The 22,386-nt window shown below is 45.7% G+C and overlaps 1 protein-coding gene across 1 annotated transcript in view; it reads right to left on the reverse strand.

Annotated features, from left to right (window-relative positions):
• Positions 1–9,091: 9,091 nt before the first annotated feature.
• SMOX (spermine oxidase) overlaps positions 9,092–22,386 on the reverse strand; it is a 53,498-nt gene continuing 40,203 nt past the window's right edge. Inside the window, exons 4-7 of the mRNA XM_014936096.1 lie at positions 20,877–21,050; positions 17,610–18,309; positions 10,815–10,975; positions 9,092–9,548 (exon numbers count right to left, since the gene is read on the reverse strand). Of these exons, the coding sequence (XP_014791582.1) occupies positions 9,411–9,548; positions 10,815–10,975; positions 17,610–18,309; positions 20,877–21,050 (1,173 nt within the window). The 3' untranslated portion in view covers positions 9,092–9,410. The remainder of the gene's footprint in view (positions 9,549–10,814; positions 10,976–17,609; positions 18,310–20,876; positions 21,051–22,386) is intronic.

The following is a 22,386-nucleotide window of genomic DNA, read 5'->3' on the forward strand; positions in this document are numbered from 1 at the left end:
GCGATGGGACGTTTCTGAAAGACAGGACCTGAGGACAACTCATGTAGGCTACAACCCCTTCCCTCTCTATGTTAGAGAGACATCAGGAGGGATAGTGCCAGGGAATGAGGCGTGCACTAGGTAATTGCTCTGACAGGGATAAAATCAGCCTCTGAGGTGGCCATCCCAAAATAGACATCCTCAAAACAGAGGTCTGGGTCTACCCTTATGTCAACAAGTCCGGTTCAGCCTCTGGCTTTACTTGCAGAGCAGTCTAAGGGTTCCTGAACTCTCTCAGGAACACATCAACAGAAATCCACTGCCAAGCTAAGGACCACCCTCCCGGACCATGGTCCCTCAGCAGATACTTCACTGAGAGCAGAGATTGGTCCAGTGACAGAGATCCCAGGACTAGATGGATTCTCCTGATAAGCTGTGAGTGGTGGCACGCAACCACCACTGAATGCGAACCAGTGATAAAGAAGAAGGATAGACCAAAACAAGGTCCTTGCTCATGGTCCTTTTCATGACTGCAAGCTGAACCAAAACCCAGTGCAGCCATGTCTCTTCCCTGAGGCCAAAATACCTCTTGTACGTTTCTACATGACAGCTGTGAGGGTCAACTGCTGATTCCCCCTTGAGCACTGTAGTGTCCAGAAACATGAGCAAGGTAGCAGAGGGTCACTGACTCAGCTAGCAGACGTCACTCCATGACTGCTGGACATTCATATGCACTCAGATTAGCAAGGAGCAGGCAGGTATGGTGCAGATAAGAGAGGGGAGAAGTGTGGGACTGAACAGGAGCACATCTGGTTTGTTTAAGTCTCTTACCACGCAGGAGCACAATACTTGTTATCACAAAAGAGGGTAAAAATTCAACCCTTTCATCTGGGAAAAAGCAGCATGACAGCTAATAAGCAATGATTTCTGGGCATATTTATAAGCACAATCAAGTCCGGGTATTATCAGGATGTTCTGAACATCCCCAGGTATGGAGAAAGCACCAAGGCAGGGAAGGAGAGGTTTTGTACTGATGTCCCTGTACTGAAGTTTTCTGGAGATTTAAGGCCCTCAGCTGGTGAGTTTCAGCACAGCACTACTGCAGACATTGGAACACCCACCTTCCCATCCACAGGATGGTTGCATGCCCTCTCTTGCTCTGCTGTCATCCCCTGCACCCAACCATGCCAGCCACAAATCCTCCCTGAGCCTCTGCCAAATCCTCCTACGTTCCTGGCATCCCACCAGCTCAGCCCTTGCCCGCTGCCCAGCCGAACATGACATATTTAGCTCTGGTAATTTTATTTTCTTTTTAATCTCTCCCTTTATAAATCAACCTCTCCAGCCCCTGAATCACTGCCTGTGCTATTGCCTTTCCATTAGGCAATGCTCCTTTGCCAAATGCTTTGTAAATTGCCCGCTGGCAGCCACCCTGGCCGGGACCACACTGCCCGTGAGAAAACCAACGCTGTTGCTTCTCTTATGAACATAATTGCTTGTTCTATCACTGCTTTCACACTCACATCACTTATCTTACAGATACCCAAAGCAAAACACCCTGCTGTGAAGCCTCCAGGCTAACTGGGGTTAGGAAATTTCTCCCAGTGCTTCTTAGAATGGAATCATAGAATGGTTTAGTTTGGAATCCTTCACAAAGGATATTTTTGCATTGGACAAAGTTGGCATTGCTGGGATCCAAGTCCTTCACTTGGGCCAGTTTCATGCCAGCCGCATATTCCCTGTAGCCTGTCCCTCTAATGAGATGCCACCAGTACCTGCCCGTGAGAAGGGAGGCCAGTCCACATGGTCAAAAGCCCATGACCTTGTGTGACCAACTTGCCTTGTAGTCTAACAGGTGATGAGGGTGGGAGGAGGGCCAGAGATCTAGAAGGAGCTGAGCTGTTAGTTTTCCCTGCAACTTGTGGAAATCCTCAATATTCATGACACCCCTGTTGGACCCTTATGCAGGACCTGATTATTCACTGTTATTTCTACAAGGGGGCACCTGAAGACCCTGGGGAAGGTGGAGGCTCACATGCCAGCTGCTAGAGTCATGCAATGATACTGACCTTGAAGCTCCTGTGGGCCAAGCAGACAGGGGGCAGGTGGACTGCCACTGCCTGAGACACCAAGTAATTGGCAGTAGGGCTCCCATGGAGCCGGCAGCACAGCCAATATCTCACATACGTATGCACACACAGAGGCTCTGAGAGATGTGAGGTCACCCAGCTTCCTCCGTCTTTCTAATGTTGTAGTCACAATTTCTAATGAGATGCAATTTAAAGAGTTTAAACTCTCAGAATCACAGAATCTTCTAGATTGGAAGGGACCTCAGGTGATTGAACTTCATAAGTTTTCAAAAACAATTCCAGGCAAATAGAAAAACATATGTTTTGTAGTAGCTCTCTTCACTCAAAATGTGATAGATTTTAAGCTATTCCAACACTCTTCATGCCCCTTTTACATCAGAAAATTCACACTCACAGGATACCAGGGGATGAAGAAGAGCTTAGCACCTCCCTGTTCACTTCCTCTCCTCAGGAAGCTGTAAAGAGCCATGAGGTCGCCCCTCTGCCTCCTTTTCTCCAAACTACACAAGCTCACAGCCTACCTCCCACAGCTCCTGCCAGCCCCCTGGCCATGTCTCAGACACCCCAGGGCATCTCAAGTTATCGAGCTCTTCAGCCCCATTGACTGGAAACAACTCACTGATAAACGACCTGCTCCCTGGACCATGTCTGTGCTCACCCTTTGGGCTCCCACCTCTTTTACTTCACTCACATATAAGTATGTAAGTGTGCATGTATTTCTTACGGCATATACTTTTTAATAGTTCCAGGCAAGATTTTAACGCCACAAGATGGCAGCATAAAATCACCTTTTCCCGGCTTTCACTCAATTTGCAGAAGGTCCCCAGGACTCCCTGCCTCTGGTCTCACCCCAGGGATGGCAACAGGAGGAGGAAATATCCAACCCCACCAAGTGCAGAGCCAGGACCCACTTTTTTCATCACTTAACCATCTGCAATTTCAGCATCCACTCATTGCAAGCACCTTTGGTTTGCTGAGTTTGTCCATCTTTCAGTCACTCACCTTAAGACTCTGAGGTGACTCTAAGCCTGGTTTGGACACCCAGAGCCTCTTTGCTTCATCCCACAGCACCAAGGTGCTGGAGAAGCTGGTTTGATGTGCTCAGGGGGGTTAGTCACTGCAGATGAGGCAAACACAGCCCACGGGAATTAATGCACAGGCACTAATGAACTTTGGGCAGATCAGTCCTGAGGGCACCAGGCAGAAAGCTGGGATATTTTTTTTTTCCTATGTTATTCCAGCTTTGCATCTCCACACAGGCAAAAGCCTCTGTAAGAGGGGCTGTTTGGGCTGAGAAAAAGGAGAGGAAGGGTGCAGTGAGCTCTGGGAAGCAGCAAAATCAGAGGAATAGGGACAAGACAAGGCAGGGACGTGGTATGGTCAGACACAGAGGAACATCCCACCTGCTGCCACTCCTTCCTGTCCTGTCTCCTAATTCCTGCTACGTGCCCTGGGTATCTCCCAGGGGGACACAGACTTTTTGTGCTTTGGGTCTGTGTTTGCTACCACAAATAAATCAGCACCAGGGAAATTGCCAGGGCACTAAACTCTGTTCTTTGCACTACTGTATAATTAGCCTGGTACAGCCTGGCTTGTGCCCACCAGTGCAGTTCAGAGACAGCCTGGGTCCTGGACCATTCCCACAGGGCGAGGGGGAAAGGGCTAAACACTGCAAACAGTCACTGTGCCAAAACGTCATGCTGGTGACATCGAAAGTGCTGGTACAGTCCGACAGTCCCCTCTCTGCATGGCAGCATGGACAGCTGCAGGTCGCTTAGTGCCACCAACTCAGGCTGAACCACATGGTGACAATAAAGGGGTTCTCTGCTCACCAAGGGTCGGTAGCGATTTGTGCAAGGAGGGATGTTAACCCAAAAGCCAGGACCTGGCCTATAATACCACCCCCCTCCTGGTGCACAAGAAGCTTTGAGCACTCACTTCAACTTTTCAAGCCAACCCCTTTTAAAAGCATTTCTTTCTACCAAGCTCAAGGATGAGCCAGGGAACAGGCAGCCCGGGACAGATGTGCGGCCACCCATGGGCCTTCAGAGACTCACCCTGCCTTCCCCACCCTCTGTTTTCCCAACCCAGCTGGCCAGGAGGAGCTCTCTAACTAATTCTGGGTAATTTGGTGTCTCTTACTGTCACAGCACCCATGTCTGCTTTCTACCAACCTTCGTCATACCGATGAGCATGTGGTGGATGCAATGGGAGAGAGGACGCTGCAGGTTTCGGAGAAGGGAGGTCAGGGTGAGGGGGGGTCATGGAGCCCCGTGGTGATGCCACCTCTCCTTGTCTCATGCTTAAGGTGTCAATTTTAAGTGCCCCTTAGTAAACAATTGCTAAATGTAGTGTCTCTGAGAGGAAACATAAGCTTTGTTTTAAAGGCTGGTGACAAAAGCAGAGGAATGGAGAGGTGAAGGGATTGCCCCGCAAGATTGTTCTGGTGGGGAAGGGAGACATTAATTTGAAGCCCCCATAAGAAGGGAGCATGAAAACCACCACCAGGTGAGGAGACATGACGTTTCAGCCCAGCCTTCAGTGCTGTCCCTCACCTCTCCTGCCTCACTGACCTGCCCACACACAGGTTTCCAGTTCTCACGCAGAGGAGAATCGTGCCACAACTTGCAGCAGGACCAGCCTTCCTCATTGCCTTGAGGGCTCCCAAACCGCTGCCTGCACACTCCTCTTCGTCAGGAGCTGCCTGTTTGCATGTCCAGATGCTTGTGTCCAGCAGCTGCTGGTGCTGGGTTGCAAAAGGGATGACAACACCACAGCATGTTGTGCTGGCAGGAAGAACACTTCGGGTTTCACTGAGAAATGCTCAACCTCTCCAGGCAAAGGCAGGTCCATGGAACTGGGTGATAAAAGCAGGACAACACCCCTTGCTCGTGGGGATGTTCCCCAGGTTCCAAGGCTAAATGGCACACAGAGAAAAAAAGCCACAGAGATAAGACCCTTTATTAAAGGCCAGGGTCCTGGGACGTTCAATTCTGAATGTGTCTTGAGACATATAGATTGAGTGCTGACATAGATCCATATTTAGCAAAACCAGACACCACCATCATATTGCCTGCACAAAGCAGAAGAAGGATCTTTGAAGCCCTGATTACCAGCACAGCAGCTTTTCTTGGATACCCATGATAAGTAAGTCATAGGAGAAAGCAACCCTTTGGCTTTTCCTGCGTCATGGCCTCATATGCCCCAAAAATTTGGTTTTCTCCCCTGCTTCTGCTTTGCAATAGATCCAGCAGCTGGGAAATCAACTCTGGCTCCTTGAGTTTAAGCTCTGGCAAAAGGCAAATGACTGAAGCTGGACAGATCTTTTCTCTCTCGTTCTCTTTAGCTCAAGCACACTGCTCTCTCTTCCCGCAGCACAACTCTCTCTCCACTCAGAAATACCATGCAAAGGGGGATGCTTCCCGAGATAAAATGGGAGGAAAACAACATAAAGTCACCGTACTGCAGTTCTTTCCAGCAGCCAGGAAGGCCTCCCACCTCCACACAACAGCAGGGAATCAGCACAACTTAGCTGAGGTTGGAGAGGGTCAGTCGGAGGTGGTGCCTCCTCTCCAGATATCTATCTTGGGGTGCACTGACTCACTCTCTGGAGAGGGTTTTTTTTCCCCTCTCTCTGCCCCTTTCCCTCTTTTTTTTTTTGTCTCTAGGATCCTCTGTAACTAATTTATCAACTGGACATCCCACTTCTAGATAGCTGCAGTTAAGCAATGTGACTCCCACCCCAGATGCTTCATAGAAAAGCACAAAGAGAGTGCACACACTTCGCGTGGGGCAGCAGATGCCAAAACAGACACATTCTTGACTCCTTGCATGAACCCTTGGCCAGCAGCCAGCCAGATGGGTTAACGAAACACAGAGAGATAAGGCAACAGCTAAACACACGCCACCTTCCTCCTGAAAACTTCTTTTATTTTTGGAAAAACCCTGTTTAGACATTTTAAAACTATGATGATGTCTACGTTTTGTTCTCTTGACTTTAAAAAAGAACAGGAATTATATATCTAATAAATTTTTTTTTAAAAAAGTCTTTTCTAATTCCAGAAGGCACCTTTCCCAAGGTCAAGACAAAACCTTGCTAGTTACTAACATCTGTGCCTACTGCCACACATCTGCACAGTCCAGGGGCTTAAACTGGGGGAGAGAGCTCCTGTTAAGCTAGAGGACATGCAATTAACGCATAAGTCAACAAATGGACCAATTAACAAGAGCACACACTGTATACAAGTCCTCATGGAAGCTGTTAACCCAGGGGAAGAGCAGAGCCAAACATTACTCGGGTTGAACACCTACCCCTACAGTGAGGACAGCCATTTGCCTGAAGGTAGGCTCCAAAAGCAAAAGGCTGAGCTTCAAACCCTCATGCCACAAAGCCTCCCAGCAAGAAAGTGTCCTCTGAGGACTCAAGTGCCAGCCCTGGTGACACCAAAGCATGAAGTGCCAGTCCCATAAGCAAGCTGTTGGCCTCGATGCACCACAGCTCGTAACATCCCTGCCCAACGGTGCAGAAGACACAGGTACTCACCCTGCATTTGCTGTAGCGGCACCGAGCGCTGCTGGATGAGGTACAGCCTCAAAGCCAGAGGTATCCAAAGCCTTCTCTCCACGCCCACACAGTTCAGGGGATCCCAAACACTGATGATCTGTGAAGTGAGCGCATTTCCTGACCCTGCTCCCAACCCCTCTTCAGGAGACACTGGAAGTTGGGGTGGCTGCCACTGGGCTTATAGTTTATCAAGAAACATATGTCCCAGCTAATACTTGCCCACACAATCAGAGAACTCTTTGGGGGAAACAAACCATGCACACAAACACACACACATATGCTTCAGTGACTAAAACTAGAACCCATTTAAAATAAAAACAAGTTTCTTTTCAGGAAGCCTATTCGGATCAACGGAGAATTCTCTCACTAAACTGAGGGGCAGCTTGAATACAGCACAGATGGTTTCCCACTCACCACAGCCCTGTTTGCCTTGCACTGACCGGGCTCTTTGGTCCAGATCACATCACGGGAGTAGGAAAACCCCAGTTCTGAGAGATTCTTCCATAAAAACGCCATTTATGTGACGTATTTCTAACACGGTGTAATCAGATTTATTTCCATACAGACCGCTATCGATGGTTACCTTAAGGCTCCACTGAGAACCAGTTTGTGTCTCCAGCCAGAAGGAAAGTTTTATCCTGGATACCTTCCTAAAGGTTTAAATGATGCACATTAGGACAGGCTTGTTGCATTACCTTTATTCATTCATCCCAAGTTAAATTTGAAAGATTTTGCTTGTTAACTTCCCCTTCAATTTCATTTGTAGCCATTTTTTCAAGCACATTTGAATGAATTTTCAAGCAGCTCTACTCGGTCATTGCAGGAGGTGTCAGTGCCAGAGGTGCTCTTCAGATGAAGTTGTGCTCTCCAGATCACACAAGTAGGAGCTGGCAGGCTCACAAACAAACTCTGCCAGGCATTCCCTATGCTTGGCACTGGTGCTTAGTCTCATAATTCAGCAGCATTGGCCTCTCTGCCCAAAACATGGAGGAGAAACTGCTTCCACGCAAGCAAAGGAAGAAAAGACATCTATATTCAATCAGCCTTCAATCCCTGGCTGGTCTGGAAGTCCCCTAAAACAGTGTCTCCCAGACTTTTGCCTTATAGCAGAAATAGTTTAACATAAGAATGAATCTCGTTGATAAACCAAGCACACTTATACACAACTGGGCCCAACCTGAACATAAAGAGAGGGACACGGGGACACTAACTATATATCAGAGGCTCTCGGGTGCCACCTCCTTGATGAAGTGTGAGACGCAGCATCCCACAGGGAAAATTAAGCTTTCAAAGCTGTATCCTGAAGTCTCAGCTCTTCAGAGATAAGCCAGGGCTGCCCAGCTTGTATTTGGACTAAGCATAAAGCTGGGATAATTGCATTTAAGAAGTTTTAACTGAAGCCCGTGTCAGGTACTACGTGTAGTCTCCATGAAAAATGTGGTTTTAATCCAGACGTAGTATGACTGAGCAAAGCTTTTACATTCCTTCGAAAATCTTTAATAGTGGGAATGGCCTTGACCTCCCTAAGACAACTCTTCAACATCAGTGTTGTCATTCAGACTTTTAGACCATCTTTTCTGGGGATGGGGGGTGAAAACCTCACCTGGTTTGGGTACTGCAGAGTTTTGTCATAGTAGTAGTTCAAGAACGCTGCTTCTCATCATTCTCCTTCAGCCCACACTTCCACAAACGTTTGCATGGCGTTTACCACTTGGATTAGTTGCCCCAATTACAGCCGTAGACTACACTCCAGCTGTATCTGCATTACCAAGGTAGTTTGGGGATTTTACTTTGCCCTTCTGACAGTATGAACACTCCTTCCACAACGTGGTTCAAGAATTTTTTAATGACAAGCAATGGTTTAGACTTTGATGTTCTCTTTACAGGCTGCACCATGCCTGGGGAGGTCTTGGAGAAATGCTTCTGGTTTAGTTTCCTTAGAGAGAAACCTAACTCGTACACCTCCAAACCATTTTGTGAACCAAACTAATTTTTAAAAAGTGTGAATGACTGGGGCACTCTCTGAAAAACCAAGAGACTATTCCAGACCAAATGTGGATACGATCTCCAAAGCTGCAGCGCTGCAAATCCTTTAATAACCTCCCACAGACTCATTGAGTGAACCCAGAGGGAAGACAAATTCCTCCACAAAATTATTGGCAGGTTTTCTGAAGCACAAAGACCAGCAGAAGCTGATAGACAGGTGACACACAGAGTTAAATACACAGTGACACGAGGTGATTTCTGTGCTAATCTGCACAAGACAACAATTGTGTCTCTAAGTTATAATTCTTTGAATAAACAGTTAAGATCAACCAGTACCTTGAGTATCCAGATCTATCTCAAGATCTTCTTACTCCAAATTTTGTAGGAGAGAGAAAAACTCTATTTTTATAATATTGAATAAAAGATTTGCAAGTTACTGAGTGAAGTATCCAGGAAATACAAAAGCACCCAGTCTTTTTATTACAACATTTATTTTAGTATTGAAGGCACTTACAATACAGAAAGAAAAAAAAATATGATAGGCACCAAAAGTGAAGTTAGAATTAAAATGACAAAGAAACAGTTTACCAGACAAAAGGAGCACCCTTCCCTGTTAACAATACAGCACACAGAAATGAAGCTATTGGTGACTAACTTTTTAAACAGTTAGGGCTTATTTTTTAATAGAAAAGATAAAGGCTGTTCTACTGTGAACTGAAATTAAAAAAGAACCCCTCCACACACCTGTACAAGGATGTGGGAATTGGTGGCATTCACAGCCATGGGGCCTTTCAGCTCCGGCACTGCAGGAGGTCCTGGTACATCTCGATGAGGTGAGCGGCCTCTCTCTGCCCAGAAAGCACAGCACCGTGGGTAGTGGAATAATACTTCCTGTGAGTGGCCTCCCCTGAAAACATCACCTGCATCGGCTGCAGAGGATAAGAAAAGCAGAAAAGCTCAGCAGTGCATACTGGAAAGCAGACATGAGGCTAAAAGCAGACAAAACTTCTGTGCCCTCACACGTCCCCATGAGCTGACACCAGTGTTTTTAGAGCGTTGGTTCCCAAAATCCCAGTGTGATGCCCCACTGGGACAGGGCACAGCACACATCTGCCAACATCAAGATTGTTCTCGATGCCATATGCCTGGCAGATACTGGCTCCAATAACCTCAAAGAAATCTGCACGAGTCACAGAGCACCTCACGTCTCTACCAACTCCTCCCTTTGCTCCCCTGAATTATACTTTAGCCTTTTAGGCATTAAGGATTTTTTTTTTCTGGACAGCAATTTCAGAAGGAAAAATAGTCATGTCTCAAAACCCACAGGGTGAGACACAGTCTCTTATCCCTTGCATCAATAGTTAGGTGCTTGCTAAAATTGCTGCCAACTCAGTTCTGAGGCAGGAATTTCAGGTGCCTCTCTTCCCTGGGAGCTACAGAGAAAGATTCCTAAAGCTCCTGCTATCTTTTTTAGTAGGTTTCTGTGCTGAACAAAATTACATGGTGGAGTGAGGCTCTGCGTGGAGGAAATGGACTGGGCAGCTGCTTGGAGGCTGCATATTCATCACCCATTGTCTTTGGATTTGGACACATAACCCTGAATGATGGGGTGAGTTTGGTTTAATCTGTTACTGCTCATCAGCTGAGCTGTGGTAACTACCTCCATCTGTGCTCTTGCTCTCCTTGCTATATTCAGAAAGCAAAGGAAGCATCTGAGGAGCAAATTCATTGTCCCCTGCCAATGCGTGAGTCCCCCAGCCAAGGACTGGGCCTCACTCATACTTATACTGCCAACACAGAAAGGTTTGCCAGTGTGCACCTCTGACACATTCAGACCTAGACATTAGCAGCGTCCCATATTTAATGCTGCATATTCAGGCTATGCTTTAAAACAGAATACCACGTGCTTTCCTAAGACATTTGGAACAGGCCAATAAGGCTAATGGTCAGAGAACACAATTCCAAAAAAGGCACATCCATGAGCAGCCCTTGATAATTTCAGAGAGAGATGTGGTATCCCTAAGATGTTGGTATTCCGAAGATTAGAGAGGTGAAATCCTACATACATCATTTGTCCAGAGAAAACTACTGGAGGCCCAACCAACGATTGTCTCATTCAACCTCCCTCCCAGAAAACCCACTACCCAGTATCATGTTAGTTTTATTGCCAGAGAACTGATTTGGGCCATACTTACAGTAGTTTTGGAGCTTTCAGCATAAGGCAGTGGTTTAGCGAGTTTCTCTACATCAGCCCCACTAGACCCAACTTGGGTGTAAGAGTAGGACCCACGGAAGTTGGGATTGCTGCCCCAGGAGGACCGCAGGATCCGGCGAGGTTTCGGAATGTTTGGATTCCCTGGGTGGAAAGCAGAAGACAAAAAGTAAGACCGTGCTCAAGAAAAAACATGGCAATGCCTGTGAAAGGTGTGGGGTGGCATGTGTTCAGTCTGATTTACTGAAAATACTTCCTGCAGGCTACAGGGAAGAGGCCCTAAGACAAACCTCTTTTCTATTACTGAGTTCTAAGTATCTATTTAACAGAAATAGCATCCCTTTTAATCTTAGCTGCAGTCTTCCATTTTGGAAAAGCATTAAAATATTTAAGTTCCTAAAAGACTGGGGAGCTTCAGTGAACCCTGGACACGGTCTAGTTGAAAATACAGAACCTCTTCCGGTCTCATTTGCCATGGGGAACCTGGTGGTGATCAAGCATATGTTTGATCCCACCTAATTTTAGGTATTTAATTGGATGACCAGCCTAAATTGGATTTTTAGCTAGTCTTGGGAGAGAGGTGTGCCTCTGAAGAGGAATGGAAAGAAGGCAAATCCTTATTATGTGAGGGCAGAGGAAAACCTGTCAGAAAGTTCTCAAAACCTGTATTGCTCACTTGAGCTGCTAACCAGCTGCCCCCAAAATGAACTTAAAATTCAGCAGGCCCATTTTGTGGGCTGCACATGGCGTAGAAAGAAGGCTTTTGAGGCTGGAAGTAGAATTTCTAGATGGAAGTAGGATTTCTAGATGGAAGCAGGATTTCCACTAAGAGGATGTAGGACCTAGAAGTGAGGGGCACTTGAGTGCACCAATGATAAGGCCATCATCAGCCACTGTCCGCATCCCAAACATGGGATCCAAGACTGTAGCCAAGGAAACCCACCCGCTGCTGGCACAAGAACCTCATGTAGAAGTGAAACAGGAAGGGTCATAGTTTGACGAGTGTCTTACTAGGCTGGTTTGTGAGCATTTCAGTGTCATTGACTGAGATTTTGTCAGGGTCCTGTGATCACATCTGGCTTAGCAGGAGAGGAATGAAGAGATGGGACATGGAGAACTGCAAGGAAGAGAAAATCGTTCTGCAGGAGAGTCAAGACCCACCCTTGAGGCACCCTCCAGACAAGGTTCAGCTACTTGGGTTGAGTCTGTCTTCTTTATTGAAAGGCTTACCAAGCACTGGAAGAGGCTGCCCAGGGAAGTGGTTGAATCTCCATCCCTGGAGGTATTTAAAAGATGTGCAGGTGTGGCACTTTGGGACATGGTTTAGTGGTGAACTTGGCAGTGTTATGCTTATGGTTAGACTCAATCTTACAGGTCTTTTTCAACCTAAATGATTCTATGGTTCTGTAATCCTAAAACACTATCAGCACAAGAAGTATAGAGACATTGCACGGTTCCTGTGCCTGCTTCAGACCCTGACTCTCTAACATTTCAGCATGCTTAGCCTGCTATGAAGATGATCCAAATTCCCCCACTTTCTTCATCACAGCTTAGAGAGGAAGACATCCAACTTTAAAGACTACTTAGGCGTTACATTATTGAGTTCTACTAAACAATTATTTAGTCATGCCTTCAATTCCTTAAAATCAGGAGGAGGTTACTTCCCTGGTTCAGCTACCACTTTTAGGAGTATTGTGTGTCAACCAGAGCTATGAAATACAAGGCTGAAACAGAGCAAAGGCAGATTAATGGCTTGCCAGAGTACACTGTGAACACTTTCTAACCACCAATCCCCACATCAAAATATGGCACCGACTAGCAAATAAATATACCCTACAAACAAAATACATCCTACAACTGAATGTTGTTTCAGGAGTAACAACTTAGGATAACAAAGCCTCTAAAATACTCTCCTCCAAGAATCTTCAAAGCAGGAATGCCTGGGATGGAAGTGAAAAGCCCAAGGGAGTCTGAGAACAGGGAGCGCTGAGATGCGTCAAGGAAATAAGTTATCACGTTTTATTTTTAAAGGCTGTGGGAAAGCCCAGAACACACCATGAAAGCTGTTAGACAACACAACACCAAACAGGGCCAAAAGAGTCATCCATCACATTGCAGTACACAAAACCAGTCACACAATGTATTTTCAAATAAAGGGAGTCTCTGCAGTGAGCTGGTGGTGCCTCTTCTGTAGCTGGTGCATGTTCTCTTGCTCCACTGTCAAAGTATGCAGAAGATTTTCAATACAGGAGTCAACAAGATGCTGATAAAAAGATGATTAACATTAGGAACATAGAGTGTGACAAGCAATGAGATGAGGGCTTGTCAGCCTGCAGATAAGCTCACAGATCTGCTAAAAGAGTGAAATTTGTTCTTGAAAGGGTTTGTGGAGTTATCAGCTCAATCAAGAATGATATAAATCCAGCAATATTTAATAGGGCAATTGTTCAGACCGGTAAAAGCAACAGCTTTGTTCCTCTCTAGTGTTTCCCATGGATGACTTTGCACTGTGTATACAAGCAGGTAAACAGCAGCCTTCCCACCAGGGAACTATTCTTCACATAGCAACTCCACCGCACGGGAAACGCGATGCAGCACAGCAACATGAAGCACGTGGCACCAGGCAGATGGCAGAGTTTCACACAGAGCTCCCTGAGCCAGCTGCCAGCGTGGAGCAGGGCTACGGAGCCTGGGTACATTAAAACACAGCTGTGCAGCTCCCAGAACCAAAGCCAAACTCCTTCCCTAGCACCATGCTGCGTGGTGCAGATGTACCAACTCTCATGAGCTCCTTTAAGGTTCTCCAGCACATCAGACCATGTGAGCGTGATCTAAGTGTCCACTGTGCAACTACTGCACCCCTGCACTTCTGCATTTATGTACCTTTTAATGTGAGGAGCTGTTTCTAAGAGAAAAATCAGGAGACCTTCATTTCTGCTGCACACAGAGAGGAGGAGCTTGGTTGAAGGTCAGACAGTAACACATAACACAAGCTCTGATCCTGAACTGTTGTTTGCAAGACAGAAACTACAAAGACTGGAAGGGCCACACTCATTCAAGGAACATATTTAATTGTACTTTCTCAATCTGCTTTTAAATAGATGGGCAAACATGTGCCTTTGCCTACAGATAAAAGTAACAATTAACACAGATATGGAAACTTTTAAGTTTCCATTGTCCAAAGAGAGATAAAATGGCTAAAAAAGGACCTTAGCCTTCACTAAAATAGGAGGGAACATATCTTTATGCTACAGATTTCCATTAGTGAAGCTATGGAAGATAACTCCATGTGCCTCAAACAATCCTGTCTTTATTCAGGTACTGGCAGGAAAGGCTACACAGATTTATGGGGTATGGAGCTGATTATGAGACACAGGATTCTCATAAAATCAACTCACAGATCTAAATTAAGACACAAATTTAGTTGCCTACCTGAGAGCAGAATATCTAAGATCCCGTCAAAGCCAACAGAGATTTATGGTAGTACCCACACATTTTTTTTGTACAGACACCAGAGGGACCTTAGGGTATCCCAGGCACCACCTGGGGCTAGTAGATATGTCACAGAACCTAAAAGAGATCTGTTCTCCTTTAGAGAAATAGCTGGAGGACAGGGAGGACAACTCAGGGCATCTCCAGCCACAGCCTGACAAATCAGTGAGTCCTTCAGAAGGGAACAGGCCTGCAATTACTGCCTTCTGGCTCTGAACACTCGGAGCTCAGCCAACAAAGAAAGCAGAGCAAGACTTCCAATTGTTCAAAGGCATCTCACTTAATCACATTTAGAGGACACTGCTTTTCAGCCATCCAGTTGTGAAAAGCAGTAATTGTCAAGGCTTCTTAGGTTAGAACAATCCTCAGAGCTTTTCTCAGCAAAGCCAGATAAGCCACAACACTAACCTGCATGTGAAATTTACGGTCACCTCTCAGAGAGAAATTCTCAGCATGAGTCTAAAAGAATGGATTTAAGATGGGACCGGTCCAACACCTTCTGAAGCCAAAGCAGAGGCCTCCATGAGCAACAGACCGGGAAAACACAGCTAAAGATGGTAACCCATCTGGCAATGCATTAATTCTTTAATAGAAGAATAGGAAATAAGAACATGGGGGATTTCATACCCATAACATGAATCCATAACCCAGGATTAGCTACAAAAGGCAAAGTGAACATTAAAAGGCTCATACTACCTACTTTCATTACTGAATATAAGGCTTTCTCTACAATCATTAGAGAAAAACTTCTTCAGAAGATGTTGCAGAGCACCAAGTGAAGTGTGAAAGATCTGAACTGTCTTATCAAAGAGGCTGTCTTTCCAGTGAGCTTAGGATCCTAGGAGGACTACTTTCCCAACTCAGTTAGCTGACTTACATGAAGCTGGGTGGTGGGAAACACTTTAAAAGCTGGGTTAGGAGGTGCTAATTGGACCAGAGGAGTCCAGTCGTTTTCAGAAATGACTATAGTTAGATCACAGACACAAGACTGCTTTGTCCCTCCACAAGCCCCCTCTAGCTGGTCTAACCCACCCCCACACTCCCAGTGAAACAGATTAGTGGAGAAGACGGTAGGTGCAGGGAGAGCTGAGCACACTTCTGTTATTTCAGCCTGCCTGGAACCTGGCCCAGATTAGCCTTGATGTATTGCTGCCTCTGTGAACCTGCTAGAGAAAACAGGAGCAAGGGTAACAGGACAAACCCAGCTACCTTAGCGAGGGCACCCTGGAAGATCCGTGAAAAGGTTTTCTAAAAACTAATAAGCTTTTTAGGGCAGAAAGTGAAACAGGTCATGTTGTGTACTGGGTGCTCCAGAAAAAGATTTTCTTCTCGCAGTTTCAAGCGGCTGAGAGGCCACCTCCCAGCTCACGCATAAAACGTTCATTGCAGGGGAAGGGCCACAGTAAATTCTGTCTGAAATTCTCCAGGGTAAGATAACCCAGGATTAGCATAAGGCTGAGCTAGAGATCACACTGCTGAAGAGTCTGATGGACAGTGACCAGGTGCAGTATCAGCTGGAAGAGCAACTGCAGCACATACCCATCACCCAGTGCCAACATATTTCCATCCTGGGAGGAAGAGAGGAACATCCAACACACGCAAATAATAACAACAGTGAAGGAGCACAAGAAGGAGCACCTGCCAAACTAAGAAAGACCCAAAGAGCAAAACTCCTACTGATTAATTGAGATGGAGTTTTTTGTTTGGTTGGTTGTGTTTTTTTTTTAAAAAAAGAGGTCTTAAGCAAGGAGAGCTGCAAAAAACAAGGTTGTTTGTATGCTCTGGGCAACGTCAGCACTGGAACAACTTGGCCTTAAGAGAAGAGCATCCTGCTCTGCCTGCGTAAAGCAGCAGTTGGCCTGCTGAGGTCAGGAGGAAAGAAGGCGTGAGGTTAGGAGGAAAGAAGGCGTGTGTGTACTGACCCTGCAACATAACGCAGGGATACCCAACACCACCGAAAACAAACAGCTCAGGAGGCAGAAGCTGCCCAGAGTTGAGCGTTCATTGATTTATCCCACCTCTCTGCAGGCTGCAGGGGAGCCACAGGTCCATCAACCAATATAATTGCAATGCTGAACAACCTGAAACAAGGATTCAGTTTTGGTCTCTGCATTAGGGTTTCTAAATCCACTGTCTACCCTACGATTTCTGAAGAGAGGAGTAGAACCTCTTTCAGCAGTAGCCACTGACACAGGTAGTCCTCAGCTTGCAGGACTCTTTCTCTAGATCTCAATGCTGTTGTTAGCAACTGGTCTGCAAGCACAGGGCAAATTATTTCTTCAGTTAATTGGAGGTCCATGGCCAAGCAGTAAGGCTGGAATCCCACTGGGTGTTGAGATTTGGCTAACCCAAGCTAGCAGGCAGATATAAATAGATTAATCACAGGACCTATCTCTGGAATAGCATAAAATACACCTAATCTTGGAAGATGCTGCTCATAATTATGTATGAGTTCAAAATCCTTATTTCAAGACTGCCAATGAAATCAACCTGCATTTCTTTCAGTGCTTCTACCTTACACTTGTGCATGTACAGTGTCTTCCACCAGAAGATCTCAAAGACCTGCAGACATAAAAAGCTCTTTTCTTGGGAAGGTGTGCAACCTCTAGAGAAGTGACTGCAGACAAACTAAGGCCCAGCATGTTTAGGTACTACCACTTCTAGTGATTTCAGCTTGGATTTTTTCAATATAATACACTAAGATCTGTCTTGCTCCAACTGCTGCCTTTAACATGACATGTGCTCATTAAACATGAAAACTGTGACGTCCAGGAAGGTTTAAATGAAGTACCCAGAAAATGGGAACTCTCAAGACCAAATTATTCTTTGAAATTTTGGCCAATGAGATTTCCATATAGCCTCATGTTGAATGGAAGTCAGGGATGCGATTCAATCACCACATCTCAGCTGATCTAAACAGGTCCAACTCCAAAAGCTCTAAAAGAGCTTTGCTGCTTTTCACAGCTGAGATCAGTCCTCAGGAGTGCTGAGTCCAACAGCTCCAGCTGCTAAAGAGTTACTTGTAATTAAATAAAGCAGAGGATGTAGCATCCTCAATCTGCCCACCACTTCCTGAGCTGGTTATTAGCCTCTGTGCATAAATAGCTTTCAGGCACACCCAAGCAGGAGGTATGCTGGAAGTACATACACAGCCCATTCAAAGGGACATGAAATGCCAAAGAACTAAAAATTACTTTAGTGCATTTCCTTCCTAGAGTTATTCAACACCTCAGACCCACTTCTCCCTCTCTTCTCTACTCACCAAAGGAGTCAAAACAGGACTGACCTGTAAATTTACGTAGCATTTCAGTGCAGGTTTCTGCCACAGTTTCATCATCGCACTTCTCCATAATCAAAGCCTCTTCTCCACAGATCCAGCCACTCAGGACATGGCCGTACCTCTCTGGTGGGTAGAGTACGTCAAAGCTGCAGATCTTCTTGTACCACAGCTCCTCGGGATAAGTCAAGCTCTCGCTCTCCGCCTCATCTTCCCAGACAAACTGGATGCTGTTGCATTCAGAGCTCCAGAAAGGCTCTTCGAACTCCAGGAAAATCTTGTCAGTCGTATTAATTCCTAGTTTCTCAATGGCCATCACCTTCTCCTCAGGTAAGCGGGGATGAAACAGGCTCTCGTGGCGTTTCTTCAAGACTCCCAGGGACACAGTCACGATGACATGGTCAGCTGGAATGAACTCACAGTCCTCACACTCTACGAAGACATTGGAGCCCTTGTCCTCCTCAGGGAGGTCACTGTTGTGGTCAGCCACCCTCTCAATCTCCTTGCTGACCGACTGGTTCCAGTGGATGCACTTGACTGGCTTGCGGAGCTGAATGACAGACTCGGGAATGGAGCGAGCCAAAATCTCCACAATTTTAATGAAACCACAAGGAATGATGTGATGAGCCCCAGGGATTTCGGTCCACTCCCCAAATTCACTGAGTGAGACTTCATCCATGCTGTGGGAGCTGCTCTCACAACTCTCTACCTAAGAAACAGCAACACAAAAGCAACGTTGCTGCAGACCAATTTATTTTGCCACAACACAACATCGCAAGGGCACAGGGAGCTGCACAAGGTGGGAATCCCACTCTTAAACCACACTATTTTTGCTAGTAAAGAAATGTTTGGCCATAGGATCTGACAAAAAATAAATCAGTCCTTAGGCTTCCTTTCAACCAGAGAAACCATTTTGTCATGGTAACAAGCTGTAACAGCTTTGGTTGCATCAGCCACAGTTGCATCATCCAGAGTTCAGAGAGGATGTCTTTGCCTCTGCATGACTCTGGGTTACAGTTCTGACTGCTTTCTATAATTTAAAAACCACTTCACTGGCCAGGGACTAGCTGCTTGGTGTTCCTACAACAGAAGCTGGAGCTATGTAAATCAGATGCTCTTTCCAATGTTAATAAATGATCCTACGAGGAGCCATGAAAAACTTTTGGCAGCTATTTCTGCTGCCTGCAGCTTTCAATGTGCTGTCAAACAGTCAGCAATCACCAAGCTAACAATCTGCAAGAGATGAGAGGACCCAACACAGAAGGGGTCCTGAAGGGGACAGAAAAGGGAAATGCCAAGATGTGAGACACTTGCATTTGATTCACTTGATGTGATTATTAAAGCTTGAGATTTGGGACCTGTTGGTTAATGTTTGCAGAGCCATAGCTTCCAACAATCCGTGGAACAAAGGCAGGATGTTCGTCCTGCCTTGTGATAAGTTTCTAATGATAATACCAAGGCATGGGACACAGGGATCTTAATATCTTCAAATAACTGGGGTCACAAGGATTCACACACTGTAATTCTTTAAGCATTTTAGGTAAAGGGAACATTACAATTCCTTGCCTCACCCTTTGGCCAGTTTTCCAGGCCTTTACACATTTTAATGGAAACCTAGCAAGCCTAGACCCTCCCCCTGTGGACCATCCTGGTGCAGGGCAGGAATCTCTGTGATGTGCTAAGATGTCAAGCAAACAAGTTGAAGTAGTACTAAGTAGTTCACAGGCTGCTCCTGTGACTGTACTGACAAACAGGTAGTTGCCCCTTCCTGGTCACTGCCCAATGAAGACAGAGCAGGCACCACTGCTGGGCCAGGTCACCAGCAGCTGGGTCTTGAGGAAGACCTATCGTCTGAGACTGCTATGATTCCACTCCATCTGATGGCTGAGCGAGTGGACTCTTCATGACTCACCCAGGGTCAGTTCTGGATGGCCCACAACACAAATCCTGCACCTTGGGTCATACAACAGGTCACTCATCCTGCCTGGATGCTCCAACAGGACACTCTACATTATGAAGATGACAAAAAGTGATGGCTATTTTATTCTTTCAGCCATGAAGGAAAAATGCCAGGGAGAAAAACAGGCAACAACCAAGACTATACTCTGCCAGAGACACCAGTTAATCCCCTTTCTCTCAGCAACTGCTCTGATGTGATAGTCTTAAGTATCAGAAGCTTTGTTGTTGTCAGGTAATTACACACGAGAAGGGATTCGCAAGACATGCAGAAAAGTCTCTGGCAACCTGTAGCAACCACAGAAGTAACCACCAGGAAAGTACAGAGCTATATCAAATGACTAACATTGTCTGCACGGGTGATGTTACATGGATAACATAATAAATAACTAGTCTGTATGTGGCAGGTGGAGACACCCTGTGATACAAGCTCTTGGGTTAGGACACTGAGATATCAAAACAGCGCTCAGGACAGCTGGGTTCAAAGCTCAGCTTTATCCCAGATCTCCTGTGAGACTCTTTAAGTCTTTATTTCTCTTTGTTTCAGCTTTCCCACCTGTGAAAAATGAATACCATACACTTACCCATGCCACAGAGTGCTGCTTGCCTCTCCTGCCTCATTTCATAAGCCTTTAAGTCATTATAATTGAAATAGGAATGACTGTTACACTTTACTTATGGAGTGCTTGATGCAGCATTAAGTCCTCATCCCACAGAGATCTCATTTAGGCCAAGGCATCAAGGAGATAAAAAGAACTAGGGAAGCCGTGAGGAAAGAGGATTAGGGCATGGGTTTCTACAACCTACCTTTGATTTTACTGCTTTACCTTCAAAATGCTTTCTAGGGATTTCTTCAGCAAATTACTAGTATCAAAGTTATCTTTCTTCTGGTCTCTGAGATACGGACAGGGGCAGAAGGGGGCAAAAGACACTCAGGCAGGCTCATGTGGTCCCAGGTGTTAGGCACAAGACCAGATTTTACTAAAAGAACCTGACAATAGAGCAGCTTCAGATGGTAAGAAAACATTAAATCACAGCAGAAAATTTAACAGGGCCTAGGAAAGCCCCTTCAAATTAGAAAGCTGGAAGTATAAGCTAAGAAGAAAACAGAAAAAACCAGTAAAGGCATTATGTCTTGCAGCCCACTGTCTTCAGATATGGCTCACGAGGACAAGTTGTCAATATGAACACAAACTTCCCCAGCTGCAAGGGACCACAGAAAGCAACTCCCCAGTGATAGGCAAGGTTTAGCCAGGTGTTTGAGGTTCAAGATTTGTCTGCTTTTAGCTAAAACAAAATAACAACAATGTGTGCACACACCTTAAGGTACTGCTGGATCATGGCTAGTTTCAGCCTCTTGACGGCCTCTGTGTCATCCGGATCGGCCTTGACACGTTTGCGCACTACGTCCCGTGTAAAGACGCCCACACTATTCTGGCTCTCAGCGTTGACTGGTTTACCTCGTTGGAAGAACTCCTGAGTCAGGTTATAGACCTGCCAGAGACACGACAGAAGGATGGACAATGTGATTCACAGCAGAATCCATGCTTTTTACTCCATCCAGGTCCAGCACGTTCAGATCACCTTCTCGTGCCAACTTTAGAGATCAACTTTGGCAGTTTATTGTGCACTCAAGTTCCAAGCCCTGTCAAACTGCACCCACAGCTATGCTGGTTAGAAGGCAGGAAGCAACAAAGGAATTTTGTATGCACACACATTTTACTTGTTGAGCAGGAGACAGGTACAGACCCATGGAAAAACAAGACATCATCAGTAGCTTTCCAACAGGAGCCAGCCTGAGTAGGAGCCACAAGAAAAAAGCCCTTCTAAGAAATCATTCTTCTTTGAAGGAGATCTTCCTAACATTTTTTTTAACCCCAGTTTTCTACCATACAAGATTCTTAAAAAAAGAAAACAACCATCCACTTTGGCCATCTGATTGTGGCTATCTGGAGTAATCAGCTCTGTCTGGGAGCTCAAAGAGCCTGCTGTTGAATCATGGCCCTTCATTTCCATGCAAAAACTCAGGAATCTTTTAACAGAAAATCTTTAACAGGAAAGCTTTTAAAAAAGACACCTCCTAGATGTGCAACTCATCTCATTAGTGACTTGCTTGTCCAGAATGAGTCACCTTCTCATTTATATCACACCACAGGGGTGCCCAGGACTCTTACAAATAGAGAGGCAAGATCCCTGCTTGGTCAGTTTTTCCTGTCAAAGATGGTTTGATGACAACTTATGATCCTTCTTTGGAGACAGATTATTTGGACATGCTGAGGAGTTCAACTCCAATGCCTGGTAGGAAGCTGGCAGAACTGTAACAGCCACTCCTTCAAAGGCTCCTACAGCTTCTCATTCACTGCTGATACAGTTAATTCATCATGTTTTAGTTTCTTCCCATCACAATGATCCCTAGGAGCTTAGTCTTCTCCTGGGGTTTAGAAGTAAAGTGAATTTAAGAAGGCAAAATTGAGGGATGATGAGGAAGGGAAGGCAGTGATGGAATATGCATGGTAGGCATAGGAGCAAGAGAAAGCGGGTCTGTGAGTAAATGGAGGAAGGAAAGTAGATGAGGACAACTAAGGGATGAGGAGGAAGCTAAAGAAAAAAAAATAACTGAAAGAATGAAAAATGGGGAAAATAAACTACAAAAACACAGTAGTAGTCACAAGAAAAATGAATGAAACTGCTGAATGCAGAAGACAACTGTAGACACTGATTGGGACACAGCCTCTCCAAGGAAATTTCCAGAGAAGAAAGGTGGAGACCGATGACCTATATGAAACGAAAGCTCCCAGCAAACGAAAACAAATAGTGTCTTATCTGTCCC

This window comes from Calidris pugnax, unplaced genomic scaffold, assembly GCF_001431845.1.
Source record: "Calidris pugnax isolate Ruff unplaced genomic scaffold, ASM143184v1 scaffold14, whole genome shotgun sequence".
NCBI classification, from domain to species: Eukaryota; Metazoa; Chordata; class Aves; order Charadriiformes; family Scolopacidae; genus Calidris; species Calidris pugnax.